This window comes from Bos grunniens, chromosome 2 (assembly GCF_055505025.1).
Source record: "Bos grunniens cultivar Pamir isolate PY7600 chromosome 2, Bosgru_T2T1.0, whole genome shotgun sequence".
Lineage (NCBI taxonomy): Eukaryota > Metazoa > Chordata > Mammalia > Artiodactyla > Bovidae > Bos > Bos grunniens.
Window position 1 is genome coordinate 41570457 of NC_141166.1, and position 20350 is coordinate 41590806.

Genomic DNA, 20350 nt, shown 5'->3' on the forward strand with positions numbered 1-20350 from the left:
AGATCATGGCATCTGGCCCCATCACTTCATGGCAAATAGTTGGGGAAACAATGGGAACAGGGACACACATTTTCTTGGGCTTCAAAATCACTATGGATGCTGACTGCAGCCATGAAATTAAAAGACACTTGCTCCTGGGAAGAAAAGGTATAACAAACCCAGACAGTGTATTAAAAAGCAGAGACATCACTTTGTCAACAAAGGTCCATATAGTCAAAGCTGTGGTTTTTCCAGTAGTCATGTACAGATGTGAGAGTTGGACCATAAAGAAGGCTGAGCACCAAAGAATTGATGCGTTCAAATTGTGGTGCTGGAGAAGACTCTTGAGAGTTCCTTGGACAGCAAGGAGATTAAACCAGTCAATTCTAAAGGAAACAAATCCTGAATATTCATTGGAAGGACTGATGCTGAAGCTGAAGCCCAATACTTTGGCCACCTGATGTGAAGAGCTGACTCATTGGAAAAGACTCTGATGCTAGGAAAGACCAAGGGCAGGAGGGGAAGCGGGCAACAGAGGATGAGATGGTTGGGTGGCATCATTGACTCAATGGACATGTGTTTGAACAAACTCTGGGAGATAGTGAAGGTCATGGAAGCCTGGCATGCTGCAGTCCATGGGGTCACAAAGAGTCAGACATGACTTAGTGACTGAACGATATATTTTTAAAAAGAGTGATGAGTTTCAAATATATGCACACTGATCAAAGTCATCGTTGCCCTTTTTTAGGCAATCTCACTTGAAAAGAGTCCTGCATATGAGTGTTGCTGTTCTTATTGCATAGATAATATCATCTCTTTAGACAGAGTAACACCGACCAGGAAGTCCAGAAAGCTATACAATATTAGATGTTTATTTCAAAAGTTGCATACATAAATAGTACTAACTCTAGTAATGCACCTCTTTCCTAGCTTCTCTGCTCCATTTTTTTGCTTTTTGTTATTCATCTACTTACTAATGATGTACTTAGTAAGCATGTACTTACTACACCAGGATGCATCAAAGTTTCGATTGAGATCTGTTCCAAAACATGTGCCATTATTATGGGATGAACGGGACTTCCTCCAAAGCCGATCCTGTAACAGGGAAACAAACAGGGATGTTGTCATTCTAAGGTCTCATAAATCACAGTGTTAGTGATGATGGGTGGTCCTTGAACATGAAAAATAGTTCCTAGGACTGTCTGGAAGAACCTGCCTCAACATTATGAAGCTAGTGCATTTAATTTTTAGTCCCCCAGATGGGTTAGTAACCCCCAATAACAGGAACATCTGTACAACCCTAAGTGCACATGTGTGTAAACCATCACTTTGGAGGGGTAATTTGGCCTCTCCCTCATGGGCAGATTAATAGTGCCTGGTGGATGTGATCTGCTTAATCAGGAAAAGCTTCAGAGAGTCATTTTTTTAGGTTCAAGTGATAAAGAATGAAAGAGAAATGGCTTGGCAGATGGAAAAAGGCTCTTGCAGGTGCATCAGAGATGGTTTGTGCACATTTCTGGAAGCAGACAACTGATGAGTAGAGATAGGGATAAAGACATGTTTCACCAGACAAGCTGGAAGGGAAGGGCTTGATTCATACTGGGCCAGAGAGGCCGTTACAGAGAAAGGGGTCCCTTGAAGGTCTGGGGGAGCTGGAAGAAGTGGGAGGAATGAATACTCCCTAGAAACAGGGCTCTGACGTCTGGAGCGGTATGCTTTAGAAACATTTTAAAAGAGGAAGTTGTCTATTAAATAAAAATCTTGGATTTCCCTGGTGGTGTAGCGGATATAAATCCACTTGTCGATGCAGGTTTCAATCCCTGGTCAGGAAGACCCCCACATGCTACAGAACAACTAAGCCTGTGCTCCACAGCTACTGAGCCTGTGCACCCTCGAGTCTGTGCTTGGCAGCAGAAGAAGCCCCCGCAATGAGAAGTCCACACACAGCAACGGAGAGTACCCCAAGCTTACTGCAACTAGAGAAAGCCTGCACAAAGCAACAAAGACCCAATGCAGCCAAAAAAAAAAATAATTTTATGAGATGTTCCCCTGTCCACAACTCCATATGCATGACCACCATGGAAAAATAAAGGTTGGGTTAGAATTTATAGATTATTTGTGCCACTCATGTTTCAAGAACTGATTTAAGGATACACAGTAGTGTAGGAATTTTATACCAACATAATCCTTATCAGGTGACAGGCAATCCACAAATGTTAAAGAGATGGGGTTGAAGAAAATTAAGTCTGGCTGAAACACTGGGAATAAGTCAAAAACAAACAAACAAAAATGTTCAAAAAAGGCCTTCAGCCTCCTTGATCCTAAACTTAACTTAGATTGTTGACTTAAAAATGTGGATTTTAATTCCAAATGAGGTTTCCTCCTTTAAATGACCACAAAACATTTTTATAGTTGCAGTGACTGAAGTCAGAAAATGAACCTGAATCAATATCTAGTTCGTGAACCCATCCCAGGACCAAACTCAATGTACTCACAGTCGTCCAAGTGTAGATGTAACCATCTATGTTAAAAACCGGAAGCACGTAGAAGTCCAGGTTTTTAAGGAGCCTTCTTATCCTTGAGTTGTCTTCATAGTTCTGTAGAATCTGGACATTTGATAGAAAAATATTTGGAATGATCCTGGGAAGAGGTCTTTTCTCTCAATTTTCTGACAATTTCAGCTTAATCATAGGACGTGAGTGTACACTGGCCTTTGCCCATCAATCCTGCCTCAACTGTCCTGTTCAATGTGTGGTCTTTCTGAAACCTCTGCACATATCAGAATCACCTGGAGGCTGGCTTGTTAACATACTGCCCACCTGGCTATACACCCCCCATCTCCACCCCTAGCCCCAATTCACTAGGTATGAGGTAGTGAGGTGGAAACCCAGAATTTGCATTTTGAACAAGTTCCCAGTTATGTTGATGCTGTGGGTCTAGGAACTACACTTTGAGAACTACTCCTTGTGGATGTCATCCTGTTTGGGCTTCTGAAAAGGCTTGACACAAAAGTATCTTATATTAATTTTAAAGTCTTATTCCCTAAGGAGGGGTATAGGTAATATGTGAGAATTCACGGTGCCAGGTATTGATAGTTTCTGTGTTAATCTCTTAATCCACACAACAGGCACTGAAGTAGTCATTTCATACACCTTTTGCAGGTGAAAAACTACGGGTCCTGGTGTTAGAAATTGTGCACCAGACTATTAGAAAGAGATGGCTCTGGGATTCAAATTCATCTCTGACTCCCAAGATATATTTTCTTCTCCATTTAGATTTGCTTACCTTCCAATAAAAATGATTTTGGGTGCACTAAAAAGACACCAGAACATCTAACTCAGTTTTCAGTGAACCTACTTATGAATTCCATTCACTTTGAGGTGAAGGAGCAGCTCAGTGGAGAGCTGCCTTGCCAACATGTGAAAAGAAACGTGCTCTCCAAATAGCCGAGACGTGACAGGTGTTTTGTAGGGTAGTTAACCACCTGGTGTCTCAGACAGTAAAGAATCCGCCTGCTATGTGTGAGACCTGGGTTCAGTCCCTAGGTCAGGAAGATCCCCTAGAGGAGGGCATGGCAACCCACTCCAGTATTCTTGCCTGGAGAATCCCCATGGGAAGAGGAGCCTGGAGGGCTACAGTCCATGACGTTGCAAAGAGTCAGACACGACTGAGCGACTAAGCACAACTAGCCATTGTGAGAAAGTTAAAAACACTTACTTCTTTCACAAACCACTGGCAGAAAGCAGGGGCAATCCATTCCCTGGCATGAATTCCACAGTCCATCCAGATAATCTTCTTGGGGTTACTGGATGGTTGGCTGATCTGGAGGGGACATTTGTGTTCCATTATCAAATAATTGCTTATGATTGCAAGCCACTGTGAAAAGTTATTAGATCTTTTTTTTATTCCCCTAAGGGCACCTGTCTCCCTCCATTCCGTGGTTTCAAGGATGAGGCAAGGCTGCTGGTAAAGACACCCACCAATATGACCCTCCTATAGTTATGAGATGGCTGGATGGCATCACCGACTCAATGGACATGGGTTTGGGTGAACTCCAGGAGTTGGTGATGGACAGGGAGGCCTGGCGTGCTGCAATTCATGGGGTTGCAAAGCATCAGACACGACAGAACGACTGAAATGAACTGAACTGAACTGAACTGATGGTTACGCTTGCTCTCTTATTTTTCTTAGGACAACTTACTGACTCCCCTGCGTCCCCCACACAAAGCCTGGTCTTCCCTATACCTTAAATTATTCCCTAACTTTAAATAAAGGCCAAAACTTCCAAGCCACAAACTGTGACGCTAAATCTCTATAAACTGTATAAAACCTTCCCACATAGAGTTCACTCAGAGTAAAAAAGTACACAAGCAGTAACATTCAAGAATCAAAAGAACTTAAATTGAATCCCAGTCTACATTTAAGGGCTTCCCCAATGGCTCAGCAGTAAAGAACCCCCCAGCCAATGCAGGAGACATAAGAAATGCCGGATCAATCTCTGGGTTGGGAAGATACCCTGGAGAAGGAAATGGCAACCCGCTCCAGTGTTTCTGCCTAGAAAATCACATGGACAGAGGAGCGGCGGGCTATAGTTCACAGAGTCTCAAAGAGTCAGGCACAACTAAAGCGACTTAACATGCACACATGTACTACATTTAAACTTCTTGAAAACTGAGAAAGGATCCAAATACACAATGTCCTGCAATGCTTATTAAATTCATTAATTTCCTCTTTCTTTAGAGACTCCTCCAGTCCCAGCTGACCCAGTCTTCTTTCTCCTCTTCCCACTTGTCATTCGTGTCCAGCCTCACTCAAAGCAATAGAGATCCCCTCCTCTTTTGGGGCAATTATGGATTAACCTAGCAATTACAGATCCTCTTTGGTGGAGAAGCTGTGAACATGCCCATGTTTGTAACAGTCACATCTGGTTCTGTTTTGTAAACGTCCTGGACTCTTGTTCATTGAAAGCTCCTGGGAGTTGGACTGATGAAGGTTCTCCCTCTGTATCTACGAGAAAGTTACGAATTTTGAAATATGCGGCTTGAACTCATTATATTCAAGGAATTTTTCCTTTTAGCCTCACCCATTTTCAAAGCTCCTAATGTACCTTTCACCTTAATTCTGTCTTATAATTCCCTCTTTTATGAATATATATATATGACCGTAAGTTTACCTTTATTGTCTCCTTATTACATGTCAATTCTCTTTTTTAAAAGATGTCCTGTGCAAAGGATGTTTAGATATCTTCTTGGCTGACTCAGCTCAGCTTGACAGCCTATGGAAAGTCACGTAGGTAGGTGGCCCACGTTTAACATAGCAGTCAACTCCTGGGTAAATTCTGTTTTGAAGTCAATAGACTTCTTTGTAACTGTGAGTAACTAAAATTTGAGGATGTGCTTTGCAAAATAACATGTCTATAGTAAGTAGTAAGAGGACAGCAAACAAATAATGCTAGTTTTTAATGCCAAACTGCTTTGGTGATGGTTCTTGAAGAGCAGTCCTGGGCCAGTAATATCAGCACCAGCTGGGAACTTGTTAGAAATGCACTGTGGTCCTGAAACTTGTGTGTGTGTGCTTAGTTACACAGTCATGTCCAACTCTTTGTAACCTCATGGACTGTAGCCTACCAGGTTCCTCTGTCCATGGGGATTCTCCAGGCAAGAATACTGGAATGGGTTGCTGTGCCTTCTCCAGGGGATCTTCCCAACTCAGGGATTGAACGCCGGTCTCCCACATTGCAGGTGGATTCTTTACCATCTGAGCCACCAGGGAAGCCCTCTGAAACTTGAGTGTCCATCAAAATGACCTGGGGGAGGGCTTGTTAAAGCACAGATTGCTGAGCCCAACTCCAGAGTTTCTGATTCAGTAGACTGGCAGTTAGGCCCAAGCATGTGCATTTCTAACAAGTTCCCAGGTAATGCTGATGCTGCTGGTCCAGGGCCGCCCTTTGAAAACCCACTGATTAGGTGTAGCAGTTGTCAACCCTGCCTGTACCTTAGGATCATCTAGGGAGCTTTCAAGGGGTGCCTGGGACCCATCCTGGAGCAATTAGCTCAGAATCTCTGTGAATGGGACCCAGGCATCAGTATTAAGCAATCAGGATTGAAAAATCACTGGTCTGAACCTGAGAGTCTATGGAAAAGTGGTTAATCAGCCTCAAACATTTTTCATTATGTCATATGCAAAAGGGGCAGAGAACTTTGGGAATGGCTTATTCCTCTGGCTATGCTATGATCTGGCTTTGTGACTTTGCACAAGTCACTTTACTTCTCTGGGTCTTTGTTCCCTCAGAAAATGAAAAGTGAAAGTGAAGTTGCTCAGTCGTGTCCGACTCTTCGCGACCCCATGGACTGCACCAGGCTCCTCCGTCCATGGGATTTTCCAGGCAAGAGTACAGGAGTGGGGTGCCATTGCCTTCTCTGTTAACAGCGGCTAGGCATATAATATTTACTTGGAGCTGGTATACTTGGTGACAGCCTTAGTGCCCTTGGACACGGCGTGCTTGGCCAGCTCCCCAGGTAGCAGCAAGCGCACGGTGGTCTGGATCTCCCTGGATGTGATAGTCGAGCACTTATTGTAATGCGCCAGGCGCGATGCCTCGCCAGCGATGCGCTCGAAAAAGTCGTTGACGGAGTTCATGATTCCCGGGGCCTTGGACGAGATGCCGGTGCCCGGATGGACTTGCTTCAGCACCTTGTACACGTACACGGAGTAGCTCTCCTTGCGGCTGTGCTTGCGCTTCTTACCGTCCTTCTTCTGGGCCTTGGTCACAGCTTTTTTAGAGCCCTTTTTAGGGGCAGGAGCCGACTTAGCCGGTTCAGGCATGTCTATAATGACAACACCCAACAACACAGAAATATCTTGGGAAAAAAAAATGAGGGAACCAAAAATAAAGGTTGTCCATAATGTTCAAATATTTTTATGGAAAATAATGTGTTAAAGAAAGCTGAGTGCTGAAGAATTGATGCTTTTGAACTGTGGTATTGGAAAAGACTCTTGAGAGTTCCTTGGACTACAAGGAGATCCAACCAGTCCTAAAGGAGATCAGGCCTGGGTGTTCATTGGAAGGACTGATATTGAAGCTGAAACTCCAATACTTTGGCCACCTGATGTGAAGAGCTGACTCATTTGAAAAGACCCTGATGCTGGGAAAGATTGAAGGTGGGAGGAGAAGGGGATGACAGAGGATGAGATGGTTGGATGGCATCACAGACTCAATGGACATGAGTATGAGTAAACTCTGGGAGTTGGTGATGGACAGGGAGGCCTGGCATGCTGCAGTCCATGGGGTCGCAAAGAGTCAGATACGACTGAGCAACTGAACTGAATGTGTTTAAAAAACAATTTTGTAAAAACTCAAAAGCATGAAAAGTGAACTGGGGATGTCACCCTTATGCAGACCATCCTTCCTGCCCCCACCACCCCAACTGTGGGAGCGCTAGAGGCATCAAGGCCTTCACAGAACACAGTCTGGAAACCTCTCCGCCAGAGCGTCTTAAGTCCTTTTCAACCACCATCCGTGATTCTAAGTTCCTCGGTTTTAGCAGGGACAAGTGAGGCCCAGCAGGAAGAAAACTAAGGAGTAAGTTCTTACTTCTGGGCCTTAGGTAGTACAGTGGTAAAGAATCCTAGCGCCAATGAAGGAGTCTGAAGAAATGCAGATTTATTGCTAGGTCAGGAGCATCCCCTAGAGAAGGAAATGGCAACCCACTCCAGTATTCTTGCCTGAAATCCCATGGACGGAGGAGCCCAATGGGCTACAACCCATGGGACTGCAAAGAATTGGACACAACTGAGCGACTGAGCAAGCAGGCCCGTGGTGTCACCCAGCCATTCCAAGTTCTCTTTACTTCCGAAGTTCTCTTTACTTCCGAATATGATTCCACCCAGATGATTAATATGTAAGCATTTACAAGTTGTTAATTTTAAATGCCCAGTTTAGGGTGGAAAAGTCAGCATCTCTCTGTCCTGTCTCTTTAACCTTGTCCGTACTTCTGAGTAGCCCCTGAATAGTAAGCCAATATCCTTGGATAAAGCTGTAACTCTCAGCCTTCTCACTCACCTTCAAATAGTACATGGGCCGGCTCTCATAGGTCATTCCTAGGAAATGCTGTGTCACCACTTCCGTGTACTTCTCCCTTATCTCACTCATCCACTGGTAGATCTGAAACAGCCAGGGAGGGCTGAGGTTATCAGTTAGAAGATCCTTTGCTTGCCTCTAATTAAGATAATTGTTTCTTTCATCAAGATACTGAACTCTCAGCTCTTGGCTGTTCATTAGCACACAAATGAAAGACTAAACCAATGAATTGTAACTGTCCCTTCTCCCTTATTCTTTAAAGATCTACTCTACCCCCAGGCTAGGACACCCTGTTGAACTTCACAAATAAATGATTGAGAATATCAAGTTCAACAATGCAGAATAACACTTCCGAAACATTGTCCAATCACACAATTTTCAGATAGCCATCAGACTTCTGGACTTTGCTGTGGCACTCAATCATGCCAGAAATTTCAGGATAAGCTTATTTTGTGGGATCTTCTTTGAATCCCCAAAATATCCTTTGTTAATGTCCATGGATCCAAAATTGGAGAAGAGTCTGGGTATGCCCCTTCGCAGAACAGTGAAATTTCTAAATCAAGACCAAGTTAATAACTTTAAGGAGAGAATGAAATAAAGTCCTTTAAGGGTCCTTTAAGGGAGAATGAAATAAGCAATTAACCAAGATAAGACATATTAGGACAGTCCTCAGCATATGATACCCTCCACATTCAATTTCTGTCTAGCAGAATTATCTGAATGATAAGAATTATGGTAAATGATAATAATTAATTTGGCATAACAAATTCTATTTGAATTTCTGTGTCTTAATTGACTTTGTCTCAATTTTCTCTCAATTCTGAGACAAATTTCTGTGTCTCAATTGACTTTCATCTTTGGCATGGAATATCTATGGATAAAATGCATTATTATAACAGTAATAATACTTAACTGAGGGAAGAGATTAACAACTCATCACATGGGTACTATATGCTTTTCTGTGATGAGACTGGATCAGATGCAGTGCCCTGAGTCCTGGGAGAGATATAAATAGCACATCACAGTTGCAGCTATCATTTTATTTATTGCTTCATCAGTAAAAGTGTAGCCGATTTCATTTATTCTCACAACCAAACTGCAGGAGAAGTACTGCTATTCCTTTTTCACATATAAGGAAACTGAGGAACATAGAGATTAAATGTCTTGGACAAGGTCACAGAGCAAGTAGCCGAGCCAAGTATATCTCATCTCTGATACCAGCACATACACTTCTCATGGATCTTACTGGATCTTGTTTAAAAAAGAAAATCTAAGAGACTTTAGTATTTTGGGGTGAATGTTACAGAAGAAAGTGTAAATTCTTTCTTGTACTCTTTGAAAAAAAAAAATCTGGAAAATATTAATATATTCCCCAAGACTGAGAAAATAAGTGGCAAAGCCTTGCTGGAGGGCAATTTGGGCATTTATATAAAAAATGTAAATGATTGTTTAACCCAGTAATTCTATTTTTAGAAATGTTTACTTCGAAAGAAATAATACATAATACCACATACACACACCACATATATGCATATATACTTTTTACTGTATCCAGTTTCAAAAACCATTAAACATATCTTCATAGCAATACAAATATTTCTTTCGAGAGCTGTTGCCTGTCTTTCTTGTATCCTACCAGAAATACCACCCTTTCAGCTAAACGGGAATCAATCAGAAGGCTTCTCCACCTGTGTTTTACATCCATATACACACTGATCCTGCCCTACTTAAAGCAGTTAAAAGACTTGATGAACGAGAGTAACATTTAATTTTGATCCATGTTTACACTAGAAAAACTGATTGGGGCATCCTTTTTCTTTTTTTTGTTTTCTTTTGGTTGTTGATTTGCCTTTTTATTTCTATCACTAGATTTGTATCTGTAATGTTGATGGTCACAGGATGATGTTTGTGAATCCCTTGGCCTCAGTGCACAGACAAATCTCACCTTCTCATTCTGGGGCCCTCTGGTCTGTAGATATTAACAGGGATATGAACTATCCCTTGCCCACCGTAAAGCAGTTGTAACCGCCACCAACCCCACCCCCCATGTGTCCGTGCTTACCTCCCCCATGGGGTGGTATCTGTTATAAGAATATGTCTCCAGGATCCTCCACGGACTCACTACTTTATCCACAACTTCTTGTCTCTGTTGTGTGAGGGATCTGCAAAGACAAAAAGCAGCCATGAAACCAGGATACCATGAGGGTTGGAAGGTTGATGATAAAAGCAGTGGAAACCAACATGCACAGCACCTTGAGGACGGAAGTCAGTCCTCAAGTCTCGTCTCTGGAGCTTACAAACTGTGAGACCATGGGTACCACTGAGCCCCTCTGAGCTGCAGTTTCTTCATCTGCGGGTTGGGGACTTTGCAGGGAGGCTGGGATAATTCAGAGAGATAATAAATCTCTTACTTTTTTTGGAAAACTCTAAGATGAGGTTTTTTTTTTTTTTTTTTGCCACACCCTGAGGCATATGGCGAAGGCAATGGCACCCCACTCCAGTACTTTTGCCTAGAAAATCCCGTGGACGGAGGAGCCTGGTAGGCTGCAGTCCATGGAGTCGCTAGAGTCGGACACGACTAAGCAACTTCACTTTCACTTTCATGCATTGGAGAAGGAAATGGCAACCCACTCCAGTGTTCTTGCCTGGAGAATCCCAGGGACGGGGAAGCATGGTGGGCTGCCGTCTATGGGGTCGCACAGAGTCTGACAAGACTGAAGTGACTTAGCAGCAGCAGAGGCATATGGAACCTTTGTTCCCAGACCAGGGATCAAACCCACGTTTCCTGAACTGGAAAAGGTGAAGTCTTAGCCACTGGACCACTGGTTAAGTCCTAGGATAAGGTATTCTCTTTTTAAAAAATAATTTTATTTATTTATTTTTGGCTGCACTGGGTCTTTGTGTTGCTACAAGTGGGCTTTCTCTAGTTGTTGTGAGCAGGGGCTACATTCTAGCTGCAGTGCTGGTGTTTCTCATTGCAGCGGCTTCTCTTATTGCAGCTCCCAGGTTCTAAAGCATAGGCTCAATAGTTCTGGCACACGGGCTTAGTTGCTCCACAGCACACAGAATCTTCCCAGACAAGGGGTCAAACTGCATCTCTTTTTTGCAGGTAGATTCTTTATCACTGAGCCACCAGGAAAGCCCCAAAGTATTCTTATTACTCCCATTTCAGAGATGAAGAAATTGAGTCACAGGGGAAGTATTATTAGGACTTAAACTCTGACAGCCTGAGTGAAAAGCCTGAAGTATTAACCACACTACTGTATACAGTTGTAAGAATCTTAATGCAGTGGTTTATAATTTTTAAAAACAAGCTTTGTTTTTTAGAGGAGTTTTAGGTTCACAGCAAAATTGGATGAAAAATACTGAGAGTTCTTATATACTTACTGTTCCCTGCCCCTCTCCGACACACACAACCTCCCCCATTACCAACATCCCACACCAGAGCAGTCTGTTTGTTATAATAAACCTACATAGACACATCATTATTTCCCAAAGTCCACAGGTTACATGAGGGTTCACTCTTGCTGTTGTACATTCTATGGATCTGGACAAATGTATAATGATGTGTATCCACCATTATATTAATAGTATCATACAGAAGAGCTTCACTGCCCTAGAAATCTTCTCTGATCTGCCTATGCATCTTTCCCTCCCACCTAACCCCTGGCAACCACTGATCTTTTCAGTTTTAGTTTTGCCTTTTATAGAATGTCATGTAGTTGGAATCATACAGCATGTGGCCTTTTCAGATTGGTTTCCTTCACTTAGTAATATTTTAACTTTCTTCTATGTCTTTTTAGGGCTTGATAGTTCATTTCTTTTTGTGCATGCTAAGTCGCTTCAGTCTTGTCCAACTCTGAGCAACCCTATGGACTGTAGTCTCCAGGCTCCTCTGTCCATGGGGATTCTCTAGGCGAGAATACTGGAGTGGGTTGCTGTGCCCTCCTCCAAGGGATCATCCCAAAGCAGGATCGGACCCAGGTCTCTTATGTCTCCTGCCTTGGCAGGCAGGTTTTTAGCGCTGTCTGATGTTCTACTGTCTGTATTACCACAGTTTATTTATCCATTCACCCACTGAAGGATATCTTGGTGGCTTCCAAGTTTTAGAAATTACGAGTAAAGCTGCCATATACAGCTGTGTGCAGTGTTTTGTGGACGTAAGTTTTCAATTCATTTGGATCATACCACGGAGCATGTTTGCTAGATCATATGGCAAGAGTATATTTAATTTTGTAAGAAACTACCAAGTGGTCTTCTGGAGTGACTGAAGGGACCGTGCCATTTCGCATTCTCTCCAGCGATGTGTCCTCTGTTTATCTGCCACCTGTGTATCCTCTTTGGTGAGGGGTGTCCATTCAGGTCCTTTGTCCATTTTTAAAATCAGGTTGTCTCTTTGTTGTTGTTAACAAAGAGTTCTTTGTATGTTTGAGATAACTGTGCTTTATCAGATATGTCTTTTGCAAATATTTTCTCTCATTTTGTACCTAGTCTTCTCCTTCTCTTGACATTATCTTTTGAAGAAGTTTTTAATTTTAATAAAGTATAGGTTATCAATTATATACTTCATGGTTCATGTCTTTGGTGATGTATTTAAAAAATCATCACTATTCCCAAATTTATCTAGGCTTTCTCCTACATTATCTTCTAGGAGTTTTATGGTTTTACATTTTACATTTTTTAGGTCCATAATCCTTTTTGAGTTAATTTTTGTAAAGGCTGTAGGTCTGTGTCTAGATTCACTTTTTGTGTGTGTGGATGTCCAATTGTTCCAGCACCATTTATTGGATTTTTTCAAATTTTTTTTCCTGCATCTACTGACATGATCATGTGATTTTTAAATTTTTAGCCTATTGATGTAATGGATTACATTATTTGGTTATCAAATGTTAAACTAGGCTTGCATATCTGGGATAAATTCAGTCAGTGGGCCTGGTGTAGAATTCATTTTATACATTTTTGGATTTAATTTGCTAGTGTTTTGTGGTGCATTTTTACATCTATGTTCATGAGAGATATTAATCTATAGTGTTTTTTGCCTCATGATGTCTTTGACTGGTTTTGATATTTCAGTTCAGTAGCTCAGTCATGTCCGACTCTTTGCGACCCCATGAACCGCAGCACGCCAGGCCTCCCTGTCCATCACCAACTCCCGGAGTTCACTCAGACTCACGTCCATCGAGTCAGTGATGCAATCCAGCCATCTCATCCTCTGTTGTCCTCTTCTCCTCCTTCCCCCAATCCCTCCCAGCGTTAGAGTCTTTTCCAATGAGTCAACTCTTCACATGAGGTGGCCAAAGTACTGGAGTTTCAGCTTTAGCATCATTCCTTCCAAAGAAATCCCAGGGCTGATCTTCAGAATGGCCTGGTTGGATCTCCTTGCAGTCCAAGGGACTCTCAAGAGTCTTCTCCAACACCACAGTTCAAAAGCATCAATTCTTTGGTGCTCAGCTTTCTTCACAGTCCAACTCTCACATCCATACATGACTACTGGAAAAATCATAGCCTTTACTAGACGGTCCTTTGTTGGCAAAGTAATGTCTCTGCTTTTCAATATGCTTTCTAGGTTGGTCATAACTTTCCTTCCAAGGAGTAAGCGTCTTTTAATTTCATGGCTCAAATCACCATCTGCAGTGATTTTGGAGCCCAAAAATATAAAGTCTGACACTGTTTCCACTGTTTCCCCATCTATTTCCCATGAAGTGATGGGACCAGATGCCATGATCTTTGTTTTCTGAATGTTGAGCTTTAAGCCAACTTTTCACTCTCCACTTTCACTTTCATCAAGAGGCTCTTTAGTTCCTCTTTGCTTTCTGCCATAAGGGTGGTGTCATCTGCATATCTGAGGTTATTGATATTTCTCCCAGCAATCTTGATTCCAGCTTGTGCTTCTTCCAGCCCAGAGTTTCTCATAATGTACTCTGCATAGAAGTTAAATAAGCAGGGTGACAATATACAGCCTTGACATACTCCTTTTCCTATTTGGAACCAGTCTGTTGTTCCATGTCCAGTTCTAACTGTTGCTTCCTGACCTGCATACAAGTTTCTCAAGAGGCAGGTCAGGTGGTCTGGTATTTCCATCTCTTTAAGAATTTTCCACCGTTTACTGTGATCCACACAGTCAAAGGCTTTGGCATAGTCAATAAAGCAAAAATAGAGGTTTTGATATTTGGTTGGCCTCAAAGAAACTAAAAAATATTCCCTCTGCTTCTATTTTTTGGATGAAATTGTAGAGATACAACCTTTTCCTTAAATATTTCATAGAATTCACCAGTGAACCCATCTGGGCTTGGTGCTTTCTGTTTTGTAAGGTTATTAATTCAATTTCTATAATATATATTCTTTGTTGCTTAGTTGCTAAGTCATCTCTGACTCTTTTGTCACCTCATGGACTGTTTAGCCCACCAGGTTCCTCTGTCCTTGGGATTTCCCAGGCAAGAATAATGGAGTGGATTGGGTTGCCATTTCCTTCTCCAGTGGATCTTCCCAACTCAGGTATAGAACCCAGGTCTCCTGCATTGGCAGGTGGATTCTTTACCACTGAGCCACCTGGGAAGCCCATAATAGATATAGGCCTATGAAATAGATAGCCATGTATGGCTTATATTTTAACAAACAGTTTGATAAAAGTATTCAATGCCTCTCCTTTGTGCCAGATATTGTGCCAGAACAATAATGCACACTATATGATTTATTCTCATTTCAACTCTGTGAAATGTCATCATGCATGTTTTACAAATAAGGAAACTAGGCCAAGAGAAACCAAGTAACTTGCAGACAGTCACAGAGTTAGTAAGTCATAGAGCTAATTCTCTGTCTCCAATCCACACAAATGTTTGAGGAATGTTTTGGTTCCCTAACTAAAAGTTTTTACCTAAGTTAAATATAGGGTTATATTTTCATTATAAGAGCATAGTAATTGATCATTCATTTACCCAATAACTATATTTGGAGTGATTTCTTTCTATGTTAATAGCACTCAGTTCAGTTCAATTCAGTCACTCAGTCGTGTCCGACTCTTTGTGACCCCATGAATTGCAGCACACCAGGCTTCCCTGTCCATCACCAACTCCCGGAGTCCACTCAAACTCACGTCCATTGAGTCAGTGATGCCATCCAGCCCTCTCATCCTCTGTCGTCCCCTTCTCCTCTTGCCCCCAATCCCTCCCAGCATCAGAGTCTTTTCCAATGAGTCAACTCTTCGCATGAGGTGGCCAAAGTACTGGAGTTTCAGCTTTAGCATCATTTCTTCCAAAGAAATCCCAGGGCTGATCTCCTTCAGAATGGACTGGTTGGATCTCCTTGCAGTCCAAGGGATTCTCAAGAGTCTTCTCCAACACCACAGTTCAAAAGCATCAATTCTTTGGCACTCTGCTTTCTTTATAGCCCAATTCTCACATCCATACATGATTACTGGAAAAACAATAGCTTTGACTAGATGGAACTTGGTTGGCAAAGTAATGTCTCTGCTTTTCAATATGCTATCTAGGTTGGTCATAACTTTCCTTCCAAGGAGTAAGCATCTTAATTTCATGCCTGCAGTCACCATCTGCAGTGATTTTGGAACTTAGTTAATGCTTAATGTATGTTAAAACAAAGTAGCAATTCAAAACAATGCTAAGTAAAAACCCTATTTTGCTACAATAATATTGAAAATAATAATCATATGGAGAATAATTTAGCCATCTAACTGATATTATCTTCAAACAATATCAAACTACAAAATATTTTGATAAATTAATTAAAACTCAAGTTCCATTCACATCAATATAACTCCAATGTAGAACTGACTACATTTAATATTTTAATCTGCTCAATTAACACCATGTACCATAATAATCACCCACTGTAGTAGAAATCAATTTCTCTACACAATTCCATGATTTTAATTGTTACCATATTAATAATAATAATCTGAACTTAGCAGAACCTCTTTATCTTCAAAGCTGTAAATGTTTTATTGTTAAATGAGCAGTACTTCATTTAGCCTGTCCAAGAAAAGCTCACAAGATATGATTGTCTAGATAATTAGTTAAAACAATGAAATTAATTTTGAAAGGAGATTACAAGAAACAACTGCTATTAAAATTGTAATTTTTGTGGAGCAATACACTTTTCCACTCAAGGATGAATTTCTAATGCTTATCATTTATTCGATTTTTTAAGAAAATCAGAGTGCTTCAGAATGAACAATTTCAGTTTAAAAATACTCTAAGTGTAATATGTTGAGGCTGATTATTTACAAAACATATTAACATTTTATAAAGAAAACACATACATCCCTTGGTGTTTAAAATTTTTTAAAATTCAACTTACCCATAAATTTTCAGAAGCTCATTTCATCTGCTATTATCAAATAATCATCTAGTATATATGTGTTATAGTAACATTTGTTAACCCTTATTGGGCACTATATTCTAGGCACCAGACTAAACATTTACATTATTATCTTACCTAATTCATTCAACAATCCAATAGGCAGGCACCCTTGGGACTCTATGCAAAAGTGATAACATAGTAATAGTAATAGAATGTAGATTTCTTCTTTACAGAGCTTAAAATCTACTTAAGGAAGTGAGATATAAATACATGAAAAGCAAAATAACTTAGCTATTAAAAAATATAAAGTGAGGTATGATAAGCTAGAGCCTAATTACCAATTAAATAGTGCACTAAGTATATTGAGGACAGGAGAAGGAGAATTCCAAACTGAAAAGTAGCTGGTTATAATAACAACCAATATTTTACAAGCAGTTATGTATGTCAGCACTGTTCTAACTCTATGTATAGTTCTAACAACAATCCTTAAGGTAAATATTAGTGTCCCAGGTTGTTGGATTTTTTTTTTTCTCCTCTGAAGATTTTGTTACAGAGGCTAAATTAGACATTTGTGTGCGTGCTAAATCGCTTATCATGTCTGACTCTTTACTTCCCCATGGGCTGTAGCCTGCCAGGCTCCTCTGTCCATGGGATTCTCAGGCAAGAATACTGGAGTGGGTTGCCATGCCCTCCTCCCGGGATCTTCCTGACTTTGGGATCCAACCCACAAATCTCACATCTACCTGCATTGGCAGGGGGGTTCTTTACCACTAGTGCCACCTGGGAAGTCCAATTATACATTCATTATACTCTAGAAAATATGCATAAAAATGTTTATTAGCCTTTTTTAAAAATTATTGATCTCTAATTTGGACTACAAGAAAGCTAAAAAAGTATTAGCACTATAAATGCGTTGGGACCTATTTTCAGTGCTTTTGCAGAATGGGGAGAGGAGAGGAAATGAAGCTAATGAGAAGAGTCCATTCAGCCCTTCCTTCTCACTCCTCACACTGACTATACAACTGGGAAAGGAGATCACTGCAGATGCTTTCCTGTGCGGTTGGGACCAGGGATGGTGGTTGTTCAAGGCAACATGGTTATTTCCATCACATAGTTCAGCAAAGGTCTGTTTCGATCACAGTCATCTACTTGGTAACATAGGAAAGTGAATACACTGAAAAGCAGTCCTGGCAGCTGGTGAATTTCTGTTTCAACTGAGCTGGTATTCCCAAGCAATTTTACAATATGGAAGGGAATAAATGAAAGGTCACTGGACACTATCAAGCACCGACCTTCAACTTTGCCCCAGTTAAATGTCTGGAAAATGTCCAAGCCCAGCATTGAATGACTGGGCCCATACAATATGCAAAAAAAGTGAACCATATGAGATTTGAATGAAAACCCCTAATATTAGAAGTGCTGATCATTTTACATGACATTAAACACAATACTTATATCTCAAAACCCCAAATGTTACTTAGTTCAAGCAACATATAAACCATATACTTAGAAAAGGCAGCTTCCTGTTTCCAGGCAATTTCTTGGGTGATGCATAATACATGTAGATAGGGAAGGAAAAAGCTGTCTAATCCCCCGGATTATCACCAGTCTCATCTCACGATCAAATGAAAAGATTATTGTACGTTGTGTATTCTTTTTGAATAGGAATTCATAAAATGTTTAACAGAGAAAATGATCTCTTGGGGTACATTATTAATAAATACTGCAGATCAAAGATTGTTTGATGAAATTTTTTTTGGAATGTTGAAAGAGGCAAAAAATCCTAATGTATATTGAGGCAAATTTTGTATTTAAATACTTAGGAAACAGTTACATGAATATTTCATGACAGTAATGTATTTTCAATTTTTTTTCTCTCTTACAAAATTAACATTTGCTTATAAGTGGAAAGTTAGGAAGTACAGAGAGAAGAAAAATAGAAGAGAGAAGGAAGGAATAATCCCATCTTCTTCATTCTTCAGTTAACCACTGCTGATATTTTGACATATTTCCCTTCAGGCTTTTATCAGTGCATATTTTTTAATAAACACAGTGCAAATTATATCTATATATAATTTTGTTTTGCTTCTTTTTATTATATATTCTACCAAAGACATTTCCTCAAACTAATAGAAACTCATTATAAATATTTTTATTGACTGCATAGTATTTTACAGTAATTACTGGAGCATCTCAGGTGGTGTTAGTGGTAAAGAACTCACCTGCCAATGCAGGACATGTAAGAGATGGGGGTTCAATTCCCGGGTTGGGAAGACCCCTTGGAGGAGAGCATGGAAACCCACTCCAGTATGCTTGCCTGGAAAATTCCATGGGCAGAGGAGCCTGGTGGGCTACATTCCAAAGGGTTACAAAGAGTTGGACATGACTGAGCATATGGATATCAAGCATATTCTTGATCCATAGGCTTGATCCAAATGATTCTACATATTGGGAGTATGTAATATATATAATAGACCACCTCCCTAAATGATCAAGGGAAAGATTACAAAGCTCCCTAAATGATCAAGGGAAAGATCACAAAGCTTGTCATCCTTGTTAACTGTAGATTTTCTGGACTACTATTACATCAGATATTCAAGATGGTTTTAAAAAAGGCAGAGGAACCAGAGATCAAATTGCCAACATCCACTGGATCATCGAAAAAGCAAGAGAGTTCCAGAAAAACATCTATTTCTGCTTTATTGACTATGCCAAAGCCTTTGACTGTCTGGATCATGATAAACTGTGGAAAACCCTGAAACTGATGGGAATACCAGACCACTTGACCTGCCTCTTGAGAAATCTGTATACAGGTCAGGAAGCAACAGTTAGAACTGAACATGGAACAACAGACTGGTTCCAGATAGGAAAAGGAGTATGTCAAGGCTGTATATTGTCACCCTGCTTATTTAACTTCCATGCAGAGTACATCATGAGAAATGCTGGGCTGGAGGATGCACAAGCTGGAATCAAGATTGCCGGGAGAAATATCAATAACCTCAGATATGCAGATGACACCACCCTTATGGCAGAAAGTGAAGAATTAAAGAGCCTCTTGATGAAAGTGAAAGAGGAGAGTGAAAAAGTTGGCTTAAAGCTCAACATTCAGAAAAAGAAGATCATGGCATCCAGTCCCAACACTTCATGGCAATTAGATGGAGAAACAGTGGAAACAGTGACTGACTTTATTTTTCTGGGCTCCAAAATCACTGCAGATGGTGATTGCAGCCATGAAATTAAAAGACGCTTACTCCTTGGAAGGAAAGTTATGACCAACCTAGATAGCATATTGAAAAGCAGAGACATTACTTTGCCAACAAAGGTCTGTCTAGTCAAGGCTATGGTTTTTCCAGTGGTCATGTATGGATGTGAGAGTTGGACTATAAAGAAAGCTGAGAGGTGAAGAATTGATGCTGTTGAACTGTGGTGTTGGAGAAGACTCCTGAGAGTCCCTTGGACTGCAAGGAGATCCAACCAGCCCATCCTAAAGGAGATCAGTCCTTAGTGTTCACTGGAAAGACTGATGTTGAAGCTGAAACTCCCAATACTTTGGGCACCTGATGTGAAGAGCTGACTCACTGGAAAAAACCCTGATGCTGGAAAAGATTAAGGGCAGGAGGAGAAGGGGACGACAGAGGATGAGATGGTTGGATGGCATCACCGACTCAATGGACATGGGTTTGGGTGGACACCGGGAGTTGGTGATAGACAGGGAGGCCTGGCAGGCTGCAGTTCATGGGGTCGCAAGGAACTGGACACGAATGAGCGACTGGACTGAACTGAACTGATTACATCACACAAAGTATGTAAGGAGAATCAAAAATGGCAGCTAACCTATGTTTTGAGTTGGTAAGAGCCATACGAAAGTGGGCATTATTTTATGTCAGTAAATAATAATGAAAATGAAAATGAAAACCATCAACAAGGACCAGGACTAGGAGATTTGAAATGTTTTGCTCAAGAGCTGGGATG

General features: G+C 40.9%; 1 protein-coding gene across 1 annotated transcript in view; it reads right to left on the bottom strand.

The window, feature by feature from the left end:
- CPO (carboxypeptidase O) overlaps nucleotides 1-20350 on the bottom strand; it is a 63670-nt gene that overhangs the window by 9197 nt on the left and 34123 nt on the right. Inside the window, exons 2-6 of the mRNA XM_086323656.1 lie at nucleotides 10122-10221; nucleotides 8042-8143; nucleotides 3697-3801; nucleotides 2475-2585; nucleotides 984-1074 (exon numbers count right to left, since the gene is read on the bottom strand). Coding sequence (XP_086179782.1) covers nucleotides 984-1074; nucleotides 2475-2585; nucleotides 3697-3801; nucleotides 8042-8143; nucleotides 10122-10221 — 509 coding nt within the window. The remainder of the gene's footprint in view (nucleotides 1-983; nucleotides 1075-2474; nucleotides 2586-3696; nucleotides 3802-8041; nucleotides 8144-10121; nucleotides 10222-20350) is intronic.